The sequence below is a fragment of the Lotus japonicus genome, chromosome 5 (assembly GCF_012489685.1).
Source record: "Lotus japonicus ecotype B-129 chromosome 5, LjGifu_v1.2".
NCBI lineage: Eukaryota > Viridiplantae > Streptophyta > Magnoliopsida > Fabales > Fabaceae > Lotus > Lotus japonicus.
Genome location: NC_080045.1, coordinates 64,461,227 through 64,479,808, shown reverse-complemented (window position 1 = coordinate 64,479,808; position 18,582 = coordinate 64,461,227). Strand labels below are relative to the sequence as shown.

Sequence of the window (18,582 nt, the reverse complement as noted above, 5' to 3'; positions counted from 1 at the left end):
TTTTTTTAACGATTGATGAAGTTAAGAAATTAAAATTAAAATACTTTTTTCTAACCAAACAAGTCTATGTCACACAGCATTAAGGGGACAAAAAAAAACAAGAAAATATAGTTATAGAAGTAAAACGCTGCATGGTCATCATTCATCAGATTGAGATAAACGTCTACAATGTCAAATTTGAGTCTAATGGTAGTGGAGATACTGTGAAGATTTCCACCAAAAACAGCACTGCACATTACGAAAGTTTCCAAGGATTAGCATTTTTTTTAATACTACCTCATCATTCCACACATCAGTGCAAAGGTGAATGCTGGGCTCTGTTAAATGAAAGGGTTGTGATATTTGTTCTACGAAAAAATTCATATAATCTGTTGATTTGAGCACAGTACCTCACAACTCTCATACAAATAACAGAAACCAGAGATCATGACTGTGTTTTGTGTTAAGCTAGATATGCCCATCAAACTTAGCTTGAATCAAAATTTAAAATTTTGGGTACAACCAGGGCTTGTTTCAAGGTGCGGCCTCCTCTTCATTATCAGAATCTCCATCATCTGAGGAATCTTCTTTCTCTTGCTGTGGTTCTCCAGCATTCAGTTTCAACTTCTTCTCCTTTTTCTTTTGCTTTTTCTTTTGACGTTTTGCTCGCTTTTTTGCTGTTCGTTCCTCCGCAGCTTTTAATCTTTCCTCCCTTCTCATACTAAATTCCGCAAGTTCTTTCCTTCTCTGGTAGTCAACTTCCATCCTAGCAAGACGATCTTGCTCTTTGCGTCTCATCTGCCGATACTGTTGGAATATATTTTGAAGAATACAAAAAAAAACACTCAGAAGTCAGAACAGGGAAAAACCCATATATTATATGTTAAGCATAATGAGTGCGCAGAATTCACTTCAGCATGCATGTCGATGTTATTACATATCACCCAAATGAAAAGAGATTTCATTCTAATCATATGGTTCAGGACGAGAAATCTCAAGTGTGTGAAAGGATTCTTTAACACTATTACACTAATGAGGTTCAATGACAAGGCTTCTCAAAATTAATGAAAGGAGCAAGGTTAATCCCCTTGATAATTCAAAGTTCTGATAAGTTTATGCATTAGAGAGTTAGCCTCAGAATCAAATTATTATTCACAGCTGTGATATCAAGCACCCATCAACAAGCAAGCAGCCTTCCCTGCATTGGAACATGATGTTTTTGCCAATCAGTTAACATTCCACATTTATATGAACCTTTTTATTGCGTTTTATAAACTCTTATTTCTTAAGTTTAATCCACAAATAGGGAGAGCAGTGTATAGTTGATGACACAAATCAGTGTAGCGAGAAAGAAAAGAAAAGTACATGCAGTCATTCCTTTCAGCAAACACTCACATGTATTGTAACCATTCACCTGTCCACAAAGCCTTGATTAGTAATTATGATTTTTGTGACTCATTTGTCTGAAATTATTAGTTTCATATAGCAGCTCTCATAGTTAAAACTTAAAAGTACTATTTTCTTTAAAATTCCTTAGACATGATGCCAAATATGTTTCATTTGAACCCTCCCCATCTCACCCCGCTAAATGTAAACCAACAAGACTCCTCCCACCCATTGATCTTCAGTTTATAGAACTTCCACACTACATAGTCCCACTAAATACAAACTCGTTCTGATCCTCCGTCAAGCATAGTGTCTTTCAACTAAAGCGTCGCCCTCATGACCACTACCACTCAAACTCTCCATCGACCACCACAGTGATCTTAGAGCCAAACAACAGAAACAATTGTAGCATCACTTCATAATTCATATTGCTTATGCAATTTTTATGAATCCAAAATGGGGCAGGATAAACAGGCAACAGGCAACAGCTATAACCACGACTAAAATTCGCGACTCCCACTAAGGTCCTTTTGTAACTACAAAATGAAATTTCAGTACCAAACCTACTAGAACCGATAATGGTACTTGGGAAACAACAATTACCCTAACAATGCCGGTTTTTCTTCTTGATAGTAACTAACTTAACATTAATATGAATTTCCATTTATCAAACATGCACTTTTCTAGGGCTAGCTCAAGCATAAGAGAAAGGATAAACAGAGCAGTTTTACCTGGTGGAAGTCACCGGAGCCAGAACCTGCAGAACTACCGGAAGTATTGCTGACACGGACGGGGACGTTATCGATAATTCGTCGGAGCTTGATTTCCAGGTCTTCCTCTTCCTCCTTAAAAACGGGAGTATATTCAACTATAGCACTCGATGAAGTTGCCGGAGGAAGTGGTGGCTTCGACATTCCCGGCACTGCAACCATCTGAAAATCAGCGTCTTTGGGTTTTCCCGTCGACATTTTGGGATTTACAGAAACCCTAATTTTTTACTTCAGACCCAAATCCCCTCACTTCCACTCTCTCCGCCTTAATTCCAATCAAGTGCTCCTCAATTGCACGGGACTGCAGCAATGACTTCTCTCCTCCTATTGAAGATACCCGAACAGCTGCTCTTGAATTAGGGCCCTTTCAGAGTTTCAGGTATCTTTTGATTGTTGTGTGGAGTGGGGACTTGGGGCAAATGGAATGGAGTCTTTGAGAACATTATTATATTATTATATTTGATTTTTTTTTAATCTCTGTTAGATAAAGTAGTAATTTGATTTAATTAATTTATATTTACTCTAAATAAAAAAATAGAAAATAATTTTAAACTGATAAATAATTTTTAAAATGAAAACTTGGGCGCTCAAAAACCATGCAACAAATGTCTATGGCTAAAAGTCCATCGGTCATGCAACGATCGATACCACAACATAAAAAACATGGTAGCTTACCACTGACCTTGCGCTTACAATGTCTTTCATAAAGGTTTCCACATATCTTGTGCTTATAAATACAAGTGTGATTGTTCATTTACTTAACATGCTATTTTTTTATTTTATAATCTAAGAGTTCTTCTAAGACTATGAGATTCTCTCCTAACTCTTTTACTGACTTGAGCGTTAGAGTGTCTTCTGCATGTACACCTCAAATTATGTTCAAGCAACTCCATCGCGCCAGCATCGTCATCTAGGGCCACATGCAACCACACATAAAGAGAGGGGGGGGTGGAATTCTTAAGTCGAAATCCAGGAAAAAAACCTCTTTCAATACATCAAACAAAAGCGAAAACATGGTTGAGGTCTCAGACAAACGAATGGTATTTATGAAATCACTTCCATATATCACCACTAGACGACTTAACTGACTAAGAGGAACAATAATGCTACTATTCAAGAGTGTCATATTCCTACACCGAGGAAGAGATGTGGTGCAAAACGACATCAAGCAGCCTCAAGAAATCATTAAAAGTGGAATTGTCGCACCAACGCCAAATTCACCAAAGAATAAGGACACACCTTAAGTGTTAAGAATGATGTATAAGAAAGGAAAGTTAAGTTTGCAAATTACAATGCATAAATGCGTTGGATACAAGAACACCGCACCTAGACCAAATCTTACGGGTATGAGAGTCATCACAATGAACATTAATTTAGAAATGATCCAACAATTGCATAAATTAATAGATTAAAACTATTTTTTTTTCTCAATATAATGACAATAACTAAACTAATACCACTTTACTTGAATTAGTTGATTCAAATTTACTAAAAAAAACTACACCATTAAAAAAAAGACCTAACCGTGGAGATGTTATGTAAGCTTGGACAAGAACTTCCCCAGTGGGTCATCATCATGAGACGATGAGAGCCCAGTTGTGAAATGATAATCGGCCCAGTTCGGTACAGTGGTATTTACAGTTTAGCCCCTAGCGATCTGGCATCAGAGTCCGATTCTGCTGAGTGCTACCGGAGAGACGGAGAGAGAGAGAGATCGCAACTCATCCCCAACCACCGCATCAGACCAAAACAACGAACAAATCGTGGATCGTTTTCCATAGCTGAAGAAGGGATCAACAAACCGAAGCAAAGATGTTACCCACTGCTTCCAAAGGACGCGCTTCTTCCTCCACCTCTCGACCTAATTCTACGCTGCTTCCCTACCTCCGCAGAATCATCAAGGTTCCGATCTCTTCATTCATCTTGACTCCATGATCCAATTCTTCATTTTTTGGTGTATTTCTTTCTCACATTGCTAATGCCATTCTACTGTAATGCAACATTCTGGCACGTAAATCAAATTGTTAGATTAGGCATGATTTCTGAATGTTCTAGCTCGGTTCAAAATTAAATAGGTTCAATTATGATTTCTGATTTGAACACTCATGACTTTTCACCATCAAATTGAAGCAGTTTTTTGCAGAAGCAATTACTGTGCATGCCCATCTTTGTCATTTTTTCTATTGTTGCTGTTGCCTGTTTGTGAGTGATGTGTGCATTTTGTCTAATAGGGGAATCCAATGCTAACATGTTTCAATTTTACAAGTCTAAGATTTCTGACATTAATTGTTTAGTTAGGTTTTCAAACTTGAAATGGAGGATTCTAAGTTTCTAATGTAATGCTGATATTGCATCTCCTGTCATAAGGGCACCAGAGTGGTGACATAACTCTTGGAAATTTATATATTTTTACCTTTTATTCATCATTTTTCTCAGTTCAAGTGATGGCTTCATTTACTAATATTTTCTTTCTGTAATTTTTTTTTGTTCATTATAGTGGCAACAAATGGATATCGAATATACTTTTTGGCAAATGTTTCATCTATGTACGGCACCAAAAGTTGTGTAAGTATCTAAAAATCTGATTCTGTACTCCTTTTAACGACGGAAATCACATTTGTTATCCTGATCTCATTTAAAAGAGGGCTTTTCTATTCAACCCTTTTGTTGTCTATGTTATATGTTTCAAAGTTTGAAGTATCTGTTTCGCTGATTACTTTTTTTGGTGCACTTGATATGGAACTGTACAATGAATGCAGCTATCAGCATACTAAATATCACAAACGTAAGTCCGCTTCTCATGAATCTCTTTTTTGTTTTTGTTTTGATTTACTGGTATATGCTCTCAATGATATATGTAGTACATACTCTTCTCCTTCTTGATGTGTATGTGTGTCGAAATTTTTTCCAACACTGACACCCAGTACCACACATATCAAACACTCCTCATCAGATGTTCTATTAAAACAACAACTTTATTCAGCTCAAAAACTTACCCGGCACCTTAAAGACACTTACCCGGCACAGTTTAGACACTTAGTCGGTCCTTGAATGACAACTCTTGTTGGAAAATTTCATTTTGTTTTTAACAAAATTTCAAAAGTATATGAAAAAGGTTAAGAGGTGAAAAATGTTACAATAGGCTACCATCACACTCCGTTTGGGAATGTCACTTCTTTCTATGTGAGTATGTTCACGGTTTTAAGTGTGTGTGTGTGTATAGGGCATATGAAGTTACAACATGGGAATAGCTAATTTGATCATACAATCATATATGGATGCCTGGATGGTTAAGATTAGCTCTACTCATACTCACAACTATCCCCGTATATGCACATAAAACATATGTATGAGTATAAGTATGTGTTTTGTCCTACATTTTAGACATTACACGTGTCGGGGTGTCAGTTTCAATGTCGTATATGTGTCTGTGCTTTAGAGACAGTGATTGGCCTAATGGTGTTTACTATCTAGTCTTTGTCTGCAATAATTCATAGTACATTAGGCTAGTTACATGCATGTGACACATGTTCTTGTGATAATGAATAGATGTTATCTTCAGTTAATGTCCCTCATTGACTGGAGATATTGACAAAGCAGTTCGTATAAGGCTTGGGGCGTTAGGCAATCCTCATCTAACAAACTAGATTTCGGGGGATTTAGGCTCATTCTAAATTTTAAGATGGTATTAGAGCCCATCATTGGCTTGATATTGGTCCACCCACATATATAGAAGAATCAACCTGACCCTGCCTCTATCCCAGTGAATCAGCCTAGCCCTGCAACTTTCCCAGTATCCAAGAATCAAATCAACTTGGCTCAATAGCTTTCCCAAACGGAAAAGAAATAAATAAAAATTTGACAATCTCCATGAATTCAAATATCAAGTCCCACATCTACTACATGTATGGCCATAGTAGTCCTTATAAGACTTGAATAATCTTCACCTCACCTGCTAACTTTTGCGTTAAGTTAGATCTAGCCCATTTTAAGATATTCTACATGAAGTAATAGGGTATAAGTGCATGCTGTGATAAATGATTCCAATGATCTCAAACATTTATTCCTAAATTCCTTTTATTGTTTTCACTTACTTGGGCTGGCAATGTTGTCCAAACACAAGAAGTCATGACCATGATTGTTTAATGTACTGAAATGGATCTTATCAAACTATTCCACCCACTTTACTCATATTTATGAATGTATTTTAGCAATCAATGATTGACAAACACCGCCAATGATGGTATAAAATTTAATATTTCACAATTCACATTTCTTTTAGAAAAAGGTGCCTTTAAACATGAAGTTAAATGTTTTCATAATGAGCTCGTAAGCTGATTTTGACAGGAGCCCTGAGGAACTTAGTTATATTGTGCTTGCACTTGCACATGTACATAACTTAGTGATATATAACTATGCAATGTTTAACGGGGGAAAATAAGCTGTGGGCTGTATTATATAATGATGCATTTGATAATTTCAAAAAATTGTTTAATTATTAATATTTTTTTATTTGATATCAGAAACCAAGAATCAATGGGCACGTGATGATCCTGCATTTGTTGTGATCTGCAGCCTTCTTTTGGCCGTTGCAACTTTGGCTTATTGTGCAGCGTAAGTTTCTCTTACTTCTTCGGCTGTGGTAGCTCCTCGTAGTTAGACCACTAGCTAAAATGTTTTACTTTGAAAAACAAAATGAATATATAACGACCACCCATGTTAATCCTTGTATTTCATCTATTTAGCCAAAGGATCATCATTTTGGAAACTTCCCTAAATATAGAAACAGGCTGTTGCTTTATACGTCGAAGTGTATGAGTTTTATAAAACTTTGAGTCAAGAAACAAGGTTTTACTGTGATTGAATGATTTATTATTTGCATTTAATTTTGGTTTTTATTTATTTGCTGCCTTGTTGAGTTCTTTTAAGTGCCCCCCCCCCCCCCCCCCCCCCTCCAGGCCACTGCTAAGTGCTAACTTTTTTCTGTTCTCTAATTTTCCCATTCATTCAGGTATGACCATAGTATTGCACATGCAGTTTTTGTTGTCTTCTCAGTGTTGCTTTTCCACTTTTTATTGACTGGTGTATTTCTGGCAACTTTTTGTTGGTAAGTCTACCCACTATAGTAACAATTTCATTCTGCTCTTTTAGGTTGCGTGTGATTTGCTTAAAAGACTGTATAACACAAATTTTACCCATTGCTGCTCCAGGTTCCTGACTAATTCATATCTTCGAGAAGAGGCCCCAAACAGTTATGTGGTTGAACAGCGTGTTGAATGGTAAGTTGGAGTTCCTATTTCACATGTTCTGTTAACTGAATTTAGTTGTTTGCATCTTCATTTTTTTTGGAGCATATCCTAATATTTGGTAAAAGTTAATTTGGGAATGCTTCTTTAAAATGTTTTGATCCATTGATAAGCTTGAAGTTTAATTGGTGCCCTTATCGTAGAATTTTATTAATTATTTTCCTTGCTGATATTTCTTTCTTTTTGGTTTTCCATGGAAGGATGTATGCATTTGATGTGCACTGCAACTCTTTCTTCCCAATGTTTGTATTGCTATATGGTAATTTCTGACTCCTTGGTTAGCAAGCATTCTGTTTTGATGGCAGCTAAAATATCTTGCATTAGAGTGGTACTGATGTCTGGTCTTTTGGCAGTGATCCATTATTTTCTATCTCCTCTATTGGTGGCTCATGGTTTCATTCCAACATTGCTGTCAAATATACTAGTGATGGTGGGCGCTTCGTACTATCATTATCTAAATTTCTTAGGTTATGATGGTAAGGCTCTCTCTCTCTCTCTTCATTTGGATCTTAAGATGTCTCGTTAGTGTAATATCCTTGGGTATGACTGCTTTTTAAAAAATTATCTTAAGGCTATAGTGGGTGAAAATCTTGGTCCTCTGCTTAGATCTTCACAAATATGTTCATCTTATCTGCAGTGAATTTGTTATGGTTGCTTCTTATTATACTGTAAAAGCATCAGTGATTGTGTTTTTTTTTTTCTGCATATTTGCAGTGAGCATACCCTTTACTGCGTTTTTTTACTCTAAAATCCCCACTGTATGATGTGGAGTAGAAATTCATACTTAGGTTTGTCATAAGTAATGGTCAACATAGTCGTCAATAAGTGGTTTGAAATGTTTTTGGTAAGCTTGTCTCCGAAGTGCATATACATCTCCGAAGTTGAAGGTTTTTGGTTTTGGTCTGAACTGTGTGAACTACTTTGAAGTAATTGATTTACATCTCTGGCTGTAGTTCTGCCCTTTTTGGAGAGGACCACCTTTTTCCTGTACCCAATTGGTGTAGTAATTGTGCTTTCTCCCATTCGTAAGTATTCAATTCAATGTGCCTTCCATTTATGTTTTCCACGATTTGTGAAATATCGCATCTGAACCCACTTTCTGATTTGCAGTTATTTTGAGTGGCTTCAATCCTTCTAGATACTTTTTGAGCGTGTACTTCAGTCGACAAATATGATCACTCGAGCTGATACTTTTGACCTTTCATCGTCCTTGAGGTTATATCGCATTCCTAGACTACAAAATGAGAAGGCTTTAATGAATATATTTGATTGTGTGTTTGAAGGATGCAATGGCCCGGCAATACCTCATTTAGGCCTTCTACGTCTACCAATCCAAGTTGGACTGTAGTAAGTCAGGGTAGCTCATGTATTTTTTACAGTTATTAAATAGGATATTTGTTCAAATGAATATACTCAATTCTAATGAATTTTCTTGTCAATGCGGCATAATCCATCCCAACAAAGATAGTGTTTTATTTCTTTCATGAGGCTACATTCGGGTTGTCCAAATGAAGAGATGTGCATGTGTATTTGGATTTCAGTTGAGCGTAATGCGACTTTCATGTCAAATATATAAGAAGGGTCATATTCACTTTTTTTAATTTTTTAATGTGCAATGTTCCAATAGATATTTAAACATAGCCGAGGTTGTTAGCACTGCATTTGTCCTCATCGCACTTAATTCATGGTTGTCAAGGGCCAGGAGATGAGGGCTTTACTTGAAGTCTATTGAATAAAAAGTTCATTAAATAGTCTAACAATCCTATATCTAGGATAAGTCATCTGGCTAACACATTTAAATAATACTACAACTACTACTAAAATAAGCTTATCGATAAACATGGCAAGTTTATAATTAAGTCTATCTTTTGATGGTTAGAGATTTAAAATATTAAAGATTTGACCTAGAGATTCTAAATTTTTCAGTCGCTGTTTGAAGATGACATTTAGTTGTTTTATTTTATCATACTCTATTTTAAATCTTAAACCAAGGTACTATATATCGAATTAGTTATATATTTTTGGGAAGGAATTAGTTATATAATATATGTTTAAACACGTTATTCTAAATATATTATTAGTACATTTCAAAAAAAAAATATTATTAGTAACATCATATATTTTTAATTTTTAATTAAAACTTTATTATTAATAATTTATATATAATGTAAATATGTCAGCCTTAGATTTTATAGGTTTTTAGGCATAAGCCCGTTCTATTTAATTAAATAGACTTTTTTTAAAAATAGATTTTATAGGTTTTTAGGCATAAGCCCGTTCTATTTAATTAAATAGACTTTTTTTAAAAATTGTGTAGAAGGTTTTTACTGGACAATCGGTCTTATTAAATACTTCCTCAATTCCTTATTATAAGAATCAAATGAGAGATGCACACTCGTTCTTTTTATAAGAACCAACTTGAAATTTGTGATTCATTAATTATTTTTGTACAAGAATGCCCTTACTTAATTGAATTTTCTCTCTTTTCACTTCTCATAGCATTATTGATACATTGATATAAAGAATAATGAGTGGATGGTAACTTTAGAAAATTAATATAATTTGAGAACAAATTTAATGCAATTATCTAAATTAACTAAATTTCTTAAGGGGTGTAAAGTTATTGTTTGATTCTTATATTAAGGAATGAAGGGAGTAGGTCAGGTCATAGTCCTCTTTCAATAGTCTTATTCTTACACCCATTCACACATGACTGCATCTGCATAAATGGCTTATAAAAAAAAACATGACTGCATAAATTTATGAAAGGGTGGTGCTACGATGGCTCGAGGAATTAACTAGTTCAAGGAGTATTATTTAATGTATTGTACTCGAAATGACAACTTTTTCATTAATATGTTTAATGCTGTATACATTTCAAATTGACATAAGTAAGTCTTCACTAAACCAAACACCATAATTTTCAATACCACAAACTCATCAATCATTAATGTCAATGTCGTTTGTGGATTAAGCACGTCGTCTGATATGGCAATTGCCAAAGTCTATTTCATTGATTACTATTCTATTCGCTTAACCACTCCATACCGACTATTTCTATTCTTAGCTTAGCAAATCCACAATTGTTAAGAGATTTTAAAAAAGAAAAAAAACCAGAATCGTTTGATTTGCTTTATTACACAAATGTTAACAATTACTACTAATTATATTTCATTGGCTTTATTATCCGATCCAGCTATTCTTCTCAGCCGTAGGTAAAACTGATAGGCAAAAATATTTTTTCAATTGAAGTGTGAATGTATCACAACTAAAACTGAAATTATGCTGACAATGGAAGTTCTTCCGTGTGTGAAGGATTTTACTTAGGTGCTGGATCTTAATCATCAATTTTCTGGATTTTAATTAAAAGTGAATTATTTAAGGGGATTGTTATTCAGATCCTCCCACAACCATTCAGACCCCCCCTTAAATGTGTAAAAATACTAAAATGCCCTTAATAAAAAAAATATAAAAAATTATCACTTACATTATCTCTCCTCTCTCCTTATCTCTTTCTTCCACCACCACCACCACCACCCACCACCTCCGCCGCCACCACCACCGCACCATCACAACCACCATCACCACAACAACAACCTCCATATTCTCCTCTTTCCTCCACCACAACCACCACCGTCACCACCACCACCACAACAACAACCTCCATCTTTTTTTCTCTCTCTCTCTCTCTTCTTTTCTATTGTTAAAGTGTCGTTTTTAGAATTGTTTTTTTTTCTGCAACCTAACGCACTTTGAAAGTGAGACAACACTTTCACCTGTCTCACTTTCAAAGTGAGACAACCAGTGTTATCAGACTCGGAACGGGGATCGACTCGGTCGAGGCACTGGGTCAATGAGTCAATGGTTCAACCACTGGGTCATTGGTTAGATTGCTTGACTCGGTTTATATTAAAAAAGTATAATAATTTAAAATATAGGGTTAATCGTTTACTTGGTCCCTGTCTTTGTCTCGCCGTCTGAAATTAGTCCCTCCCCGAAAAATTTGCAAATCTGGGTCCTCTCGTTTACAATAAGTCTGGAGCAGGTCCTCGCCGAAGCCCAGAGCTCCGGCGACTGGTGATTTGGCTAGCTGACTGGGCTAATGTTGATTATGTGGATTTTTTTTAAAAAATAAAAAATAAAAAACAAAAACAGGTCAGAAATTTTAATTTATTTAAAAAAATAAAAAACAATTATTATTAAAAAAATCTAAATTCATCTTCATCAACATGAAACTTCTTCAACATCATGTTTTTCATCTACTTTTTTTTACATTGATCTCATCTTCATTTTCTTCATCATCTTCTTCAAAAAATTATAACCCTAACAATAAACAAAATAAAATCCCAAAAACACCAAATCTAATTTCCCAGGGTCTTCATCATCATAACCAAGAGTCCAGAAATAATCAAAATCCAGAAAACAAAACTCATCCCCACCATAACCGCCCCAAACATGTACATAACAAGAAAAAGAAACCCAGGGGAACCCAGAAGTGGTGGGGGTGGCCGAGAAACCCAGAGATGGTGGTGGTTCTGTTCCTCTTCCTCGCTGCACCATAAATCGTCTTTCTTTTCCTCTTATTTTCCCCAACAATTTGCAGAGCAAAGAAGGTGAAGTCCAAAATGAACCAGTTGCAACATAAACCCAGAACACCAACCCCAACAACATCAACCCCAATCCCATCATTCCCCTATCTCCTCCCACTCTCCCCAACCCAAACCCATCAGCAGCAACCTCTGACCCAAAGCAAATCATAGATAAAAAAGGGAAAGGAGCAAAGGAAGAAGGTGAAGAAACGGTTGCTGTGTTCTCTGGATTGAAGGAAAAGCGGAAATCTGGATCAAAGAAGGTGAACCCGAAAACTAGATCGAAGGGGGTGAAGCTAAAATCTGGACCAAAGCAACTAATCCCTCGCACTATCGATCTCCTCGTCACCAACAAGGGATCCAGCGCCTCTAGCCTCCATCATCGTTGTGAGCCCCTTGGGTCGAATCCTTGCTCATATTCCCACCCTTGAGTCAGTGATCCGCCACACCTTTGATCTCATGGTGGAAGGCGTCGACAAACCCTCCTCCGATGGTCATGGAAGGCGCCGTCAAACTCTCCGCCGCGAGCGATTCTCCCTCCGTCGCACCAAGCCATCGCACCCAGCCTCTCCCTCTCATTTTATTCCTTCGTCCTCCGTTGAACTCAGATTCAGATCCAGATCGTTGTTGCAATGGTGGTGGCTGTTGGGGTTGGTGGTGGTGAAGAAGAAGAGAGGATGAAGAAAAAGAAGAAGAAGAAGAACACGATCTATGAATGAGGAAAGGAGAGGACATTGAAGAAGAAGAAACTGTCAAATTGAACACGATCTATCTAATTTGGGTTGCAGAATGTGAACCCTAATTTGATTGGGAATTTGGGTTAATTGGAATTAATTTGTGGAATTGATTTTGTTAATTAATTTAGGGTTATGTTCATTAATTGGAATTGTATTTTTTTTAATTTTTTTTTCCTTGACACGTCAGCCTCAGTTATCCAGTCAGCATGCCTATTCATCACTCGCCAAAGCTCCGGGCTCCGGCGAGGACTTGCTTCAAACTTATTGCAAACGAGAGGACCCAGATTTGTAAATTTTCCGGGGAGAGACTAATTTCAGACGGCAAGACAAAGACAGGGAAATTTGGATTAGCTTTCCTCCCTCTAAGTAGACGATTAACCCTAAAATATAACCTTAGTATATCATATATATAAAATAATATGCATTCTTTCTAAAAAGAAGTAAAGTGGTGTAGTGGAAATTTGGATTAGCTTTCCTCCCTCTAGGTCCTGTGTTCAAGTTCTAGCTATGACAATTTTTTTAAATAACTCTCAATTAAATATCATTTGACCAAATAATTAACATTGAATGTAAATTAATTACAGTTTGACCATTAAAAACAGTTTTGACAAAAAAAAAACTGACCGGTCCATCAAAAAAACCGGCTGGTCCAAACCGGTAAACCGGTTTGATTGCTTGACCGATCTGATTAATGGCTCGAACCGGTAAGGGGTCTGGTTCCCGGCCGGTCCGGTCTGAGTTTTATAACTATGGAGACAAGTGTCGCACTTTTAAAGTGAGAGAGGGGTCGCACTTTTAAAGTGCGTTCGACAAATGTATTTTTGGATTTCTAAAAATGTTTTGGGTCTGAATAGTGGAAGAGTCTGAATAACAATTCCCTTATTTAAGTCATGACTAAAATGGTGGAGAATTTTTTTATGGGTCCTAGCAAATTATTTTTCTCTTTCTAATTCTCTAGTCTACCAAACTGGTGAAAAGTCATTGTTAATTGATTTTCTTTCTTCGTGGATTAGTATGGGTCTATGGGAAACTTTCTTGCTGTGCGCGCTCGTTGGCAATCAATAATGTTACTTACACACCTCTCATTTGAGGTGGAAGAGGTGGAATGAAGAGAGAGATAGGAAGAAAAGAAAAAGTAAGAGAGAGAAAGTATGAGATTTGATAGATAATAAGAGGAGAGAGATAGAAACAAAAAGAGGTGGAAATGAAGTGTTTAAAAAATGAGGTGTGTATATATCATTGTTGCGTTAGCAATCAACTATGGCTCTATGGGTAGATAATCATTAAGGTGTATTAAAGTGTTTGATTTATTCGATCAGATTAACATTCTCTCTCAACCCAAAAACACTTGCTTACGGATGATTAATTACTCTACTTCCTATATCAACTTATTATTTAATTATATATGTAATTAGGGTTGTCTAAATGACCCATGATAAAGTTTGGGTTAAATAACCCATCATCCAATCACATTAGAGATAAATGTGTTGGAAATAAATTAATAAATAAAATATAGAAATTCCACCTCACTTATCTCCAATGTGATTGGATGATGGGTTATTTAGCCCAAACTTTATCATGGGTCATTTAGACACCATGTAATTAATGTATGACTTCTTAACAATTTCCCCTCACTATTTTTAATTTCTTTTTCTTTTTCTTTTTTCTTATATGACAATGTCATATTTATACTCTCTATTCTTTCTTTGTATAAAGTGAAATTGAGGTATGTGTACAGATAATGATATACAAATCAGGTTCGATAATAAAAATCTTAATAACTCATTTACACCAATTTTTTCTTCTGCCTTATTTTCATTTATTTTTTCTTTTAGTTTCTCTTTACCTTTCACATTACATCACTCATTTTTTCTTTCTTCTTTTTTCACCATGACATTTGATTTTAATGGACCATTATTCCTAATAGTGAAAATGTAGAATGTGTCAATGTGAAACTGAGACTATGTTTAGACTTCAGCGTACGTGTATGGCAGAGAGAATGACTCAATTTCAAAGATTAGGTAAGATTTTAACGAATCATCCAGCCAATGACAAGCAATCTCAAAAAAGTTGGTGAGACACTATGTCCCAAAATCTGTTTTTTTCATCTTAAATAATATTTAAAAATGGCACAATAAAACCAACATTATTCACAACGAAATAGCCAAATTGGAAGTTTGGTATCTTTTGCTTTCCCTGAGAGTTTGACATGAACAATATAGCATAGGAAAATAAAGCATTCTCTTCAATATTGTTAGAAATAATAATACAAACACACGAAAAGTTGCGTATGACCATATAGCCTTAATTAACTTGTCCATACTTCATTTGGTGTTTCCTGTTTGTAAGCTTTCACTGATCAATTAGCTTGCTGCCTTTGACATCCACAACAAACCTATACCTCACATCATTCTTCTCCAATCTCTCAAAGGCTTTGTTAATGTAATCCATATTCACTATTTCAATCATGGAAGTCAGACCCTTCTCTTTCCAGAACTCTAGCATCTCCTCTGTCTCCTTGATGCTCCCAATGAAGCTTCCAGTGATTGACCTCCTCCCTGCACAACCCCAATAAAGATCAAAAGTTAAAAAATGATTCAGGCTAAAAGCAAATAAGTTTCAAGTTTCAAACTTAGCAAATAATGAAGAAAAGGGCATGCAAATTTACCTAGCATGACCATGGGTGTGATAAATTGCAGAGGGGTGTTGATCACACCCATTAAGATCAATTTGCCATCAAGTTTGAGCAATGAAAGATAAGGCTCAAGAGGGTGACCAACAGGCACAGTGTCAATGATGTAGTCAAGTGAATCAGCAGCTTCCTGCATGCTAGTGGTATCTGAGCTGACCAGATATGCATCAGCTCCAAGATCCTCAATTGCTTCTTTCTTCTTCCTATCTGAAGAGCTTATCACAGTCACATGGTGACCCATTGCCTTTGCTATTATCACCCCCATGTGTCCCACTCCTCCAAGCCCCAAAATTCCACCTCTCAAACCACTCTCTTTCAGCCCAAAATGTGAAAGTGGACTATACACTGTCACAGCAGCACACAACAATGGTGCAACTTGCTCTGGCGCCATCCCTTCTGGAATTTTCACAACAAACCTGATACCACAAACACATGACCAAATTAAAATCAATATTGTTGCAAAACAATGTTTAATTAGTTGAAGAAATCAGAATTGGGTTTGTAATTGATTACTTTTGCTCAACGATGATGGTTTCAGCAAAGCCACCCTGTGTTGGTTTTCCATCTACATAAACATCATTGTAATTCCAGATTTTCTTTTTGCAGTATTGCTCAATATCAGATTGGCATGCCGTGCATTTTTTGCAGCATCCAACAAGGAGGCCAGCTCCCACAATTTCACCCACTGTGAACCTGGTAACATCGGAGCCAACCTCAAGTACCTCACCAACCACTTCATGCCTATTTTTCCAAATAATCAACATTAATCATTCAAAAAAAAAACAGAACAGAAACAGAGTGAACCATAAACAAGAAAAGCTAAAAAAAGTATGTACCCGGGAACCATGGGATAATTGGACATGCCAAGATCATTTTTAACTTGGTGGACATCAGTATGGCAAACTCCACAGTAGTGAACTTTGATGTAAACATCATCAGGGCCAGTGTTTCTGCATTTTATGTTAATTTCCACACAGAGTCAGAACAGAACAGAATAAAACAGAGTACCGAGCATGACACTTTCTGAGACAGAAATTAAGCTTATTACCTGAGGGTGAAGGTGTAGGGAGAAAGAATCCCTGAAGGGTCTCTTGCAGCCCAACCAACAGTTGTTCTTTCTGCTTCAAGGCTACCCATGATTGTTCAGAAAAATTGGGAATTTGAGAAATTTAGGAAAGGTGACACTGACAGAACAACTATGAGTGGTTTGGATAGTGCGATTAGGAAGATGCTTGTTTTATAGGACAAAACCTTGAACATGCGTGGTGGCCTGGTGGGGCCTTCTGGTGCGGTAGGTGAATGGAGCTGGTTTTGATCACATAAGTTATGGTGCATTGTAATGGTGCATCTCTACCTCAGATCTTTTATTGTGTGTTGAGATTTGCTCATTATCTTATCAGTTATTTAAATTGATTTAAGGGGATTGTGATATGGGGTTAGAGAGACTATATCTTATCATATAAGTTTAGATAAGATTTTATCTTATCTTATAAATTTATATAAGACTCTATCTTGTCTTATAAGTTTAGATAAAATTCTATCTTATCTTAAGGGTTTAGATAAGATGTTTATATTATCTTATCTTGTAATACTAGAGTTTGTAGTGTCCTATAAATAGATAATGCCCCTAACCCTAATGTAAGTACTTCATAACACATTGAATGAAAATGAGTCTATTACTTCGTTGTGATCTATTGTAACTCTGAGCAATTCCATAGGATGCCTATGCTAACAATTGGTATCCGTGGAAGAGCAATTTACAAAGTAGTGACATCCAAGGGTCACAATTCTCCTTGAGGAAGATTCTGTGGTATTTAGAAAGTTTCCTTTTGGTCCCTGCTTTTTTTACAGGTTGATCTAGTTCTTTGTTTTTTTCTTGATTTATATGGTTTGATCATTTTGTTAAATGATTAGATTGGCATTATCATTTTCAGTTTATAATATAATATATATAATAATGTATAAGTAAAGCGACTTTGCTTTAAATATAAAAAATCTAAGATAACTAATAGAGTTAAACTTCTTAAGTATCTAGTTCACAATTTAATATTTAAGTAGTGCATATGAAGACCTGTTGGGAGAAACATACTTACTTAACAATTAACATGATCTTAGAGTCTAGAAAGACTAGTCTTATAGTTACTGGATGTGGAAATATCTTGAATTTGTTTTTTATGAAAAAATGATGTCTTCACACTTATTTTTCACTTTACACCTAGAAAAATATAGGAAGAAAGTAGAAAAATGATAATTGATGTGATAAAGAAAGAGATAAACGTGCAATTTTCACAATTTGTTTGATAGAAAATAGTTTTTATGGTGACATAAAACATTTCTAAAATGTTTTTAATTAGTCACGAGCCCACGTGGCAATCCTAGCCACATAAATATGTCATGTGTAATTTTCACATCAATTTTACTCCTTCAATATTATCTTTCATCATATTTAATCCTTTCTCCCATATCCAAAATTTGAACTACATATTGAAGCAATGGTGATAGATTTCTTTATAAAAATTCTTTATAAAAAATTTGCCATGTTTTATAGAGACCTCACTAATATAATTTGTGCAGACCTAAATAAAGATTTGGATTCTACTTATTCAGTTGACATTGATTAGCTTTGAGTTTTTGTAAAAGTTGACTTAGATGAGTGAATGGAGGGGAGTTGTATGAAATTCCCGTTCTGGAATCTTCATACAATAGTGGCAGTTTTAAATTGGTAAAACATGTTTTTTAAGTTAGTGTCAAAAAAATAAGTTAGTGTCGATTTAAAAACCCACTAGAAATCCCACAATCACTTTTAAATTTTTGATATTCATGTTAAATTGCACGTTAGCTCACACATGGCATATTTTCAATAGCGTCTGAGATTCTTTTTATAACTTTATTTTTTTGCAAGGACCAAGTTTAACTCCCAAGGGGTAATTTTTTTTTAGTACTGTTACAATTGAGATAATTTTAAAACAGTATTATACTTAACCAATACAAATATGACACCTGTTATTAGATATTTTGAAGTTAATATTTATTAAAAAATATATTTTAATCCCAATTAATCTGCATCCTTATATTTTACTAGTACTTTTACCCGTGCGATGCACGGGGATATTCATTTAAATT

General features: G+C 35.5%; 3 protein-coding genes across 3 annotated transcripts; 1 reads left to right on the top strand and 2 right to left on the bottom strand.

Annotated features, from left to right (window-relative positions):
- Window positions 1-320: 320 nt before the first annotated feature.
- Window positions 321-2,555, bottom strand: LOC130720945 (uncharacterized). Its single transcript, XM_057571654.1, has 2 exons — window positions 2,097-2,555; window positions 321-786 (listed from the first exon to the last, which is right to left on the bottom strand). The coding sequence occupies exons 1-2, from the start codon at window positions 2,331-2,333 to the stop codon at window positions 514-516; spliced, it is 510 nt and encodes a 169-aa protein (XP_057427637.1). The 5' UTR covers window positions 2,334-2,555; the 3' UTR covers window positions 321-513.
- A 1,230-nt stretch (window positions 2,556-3,785) lies between these two features.
- On the top strand, window positions 3,786-9,042 carry LOC130720489 (uncharacterized). Its single transcript, XM_057571138.1, has 10 exons — window positions 3,786-4,037; window positions 4,633-4,700; window positions 4,895-4,920; window positions 6,659-6,749; window positions 7,147-7,242; window positions 7,346-7,414; window positions 7,642-7,700; window positions 7,795-7,917; window positions 8,395-8,466; window positions 8,552-9,042. Exons 1-10 carry the CDS (start codon window positions 3,948-3,950, stop codon window positions 8,614-8,616), a joined length of 759 nt encoding a protein of 252 aa, XP_057427121.1. The 5' UTR covers window positions 3,786-3,947; the 3' UTR covers window positions 8,617-9,042.
- A 5,886-nt stretch (window positions 9,043-14,928) lies between these two features.
- On the bottom strand, window positions 14,929-16,678 carry LOC130718573 (cinnamyl alcohol dehydrogenase 1). Its single transcript, XM_057569181.1, has 5 exons — window positions 16,508-16,678; window positions 16,296-16,409; window positions 15,973-16,200; window positions 15,436-15,875; window positions 14,929-15,325 (listed from the first exon to the last, which is right to left on the bottom strand). The coding sequence occupies exons 1-5, from the start codon at window positions 16,594-16,596 to the stop codon at window positions 15,120-15,122; spliced, it is 1,077 nt and encodes a 358-aa protein (XP_057425164.1). The 5' UTR covers window positions 16,597-16,678; the 3' UTR covers window positions 14,929-15,119.
- Window positions 16,679-18,582: the final 1,904 nt, after the last annotated feature.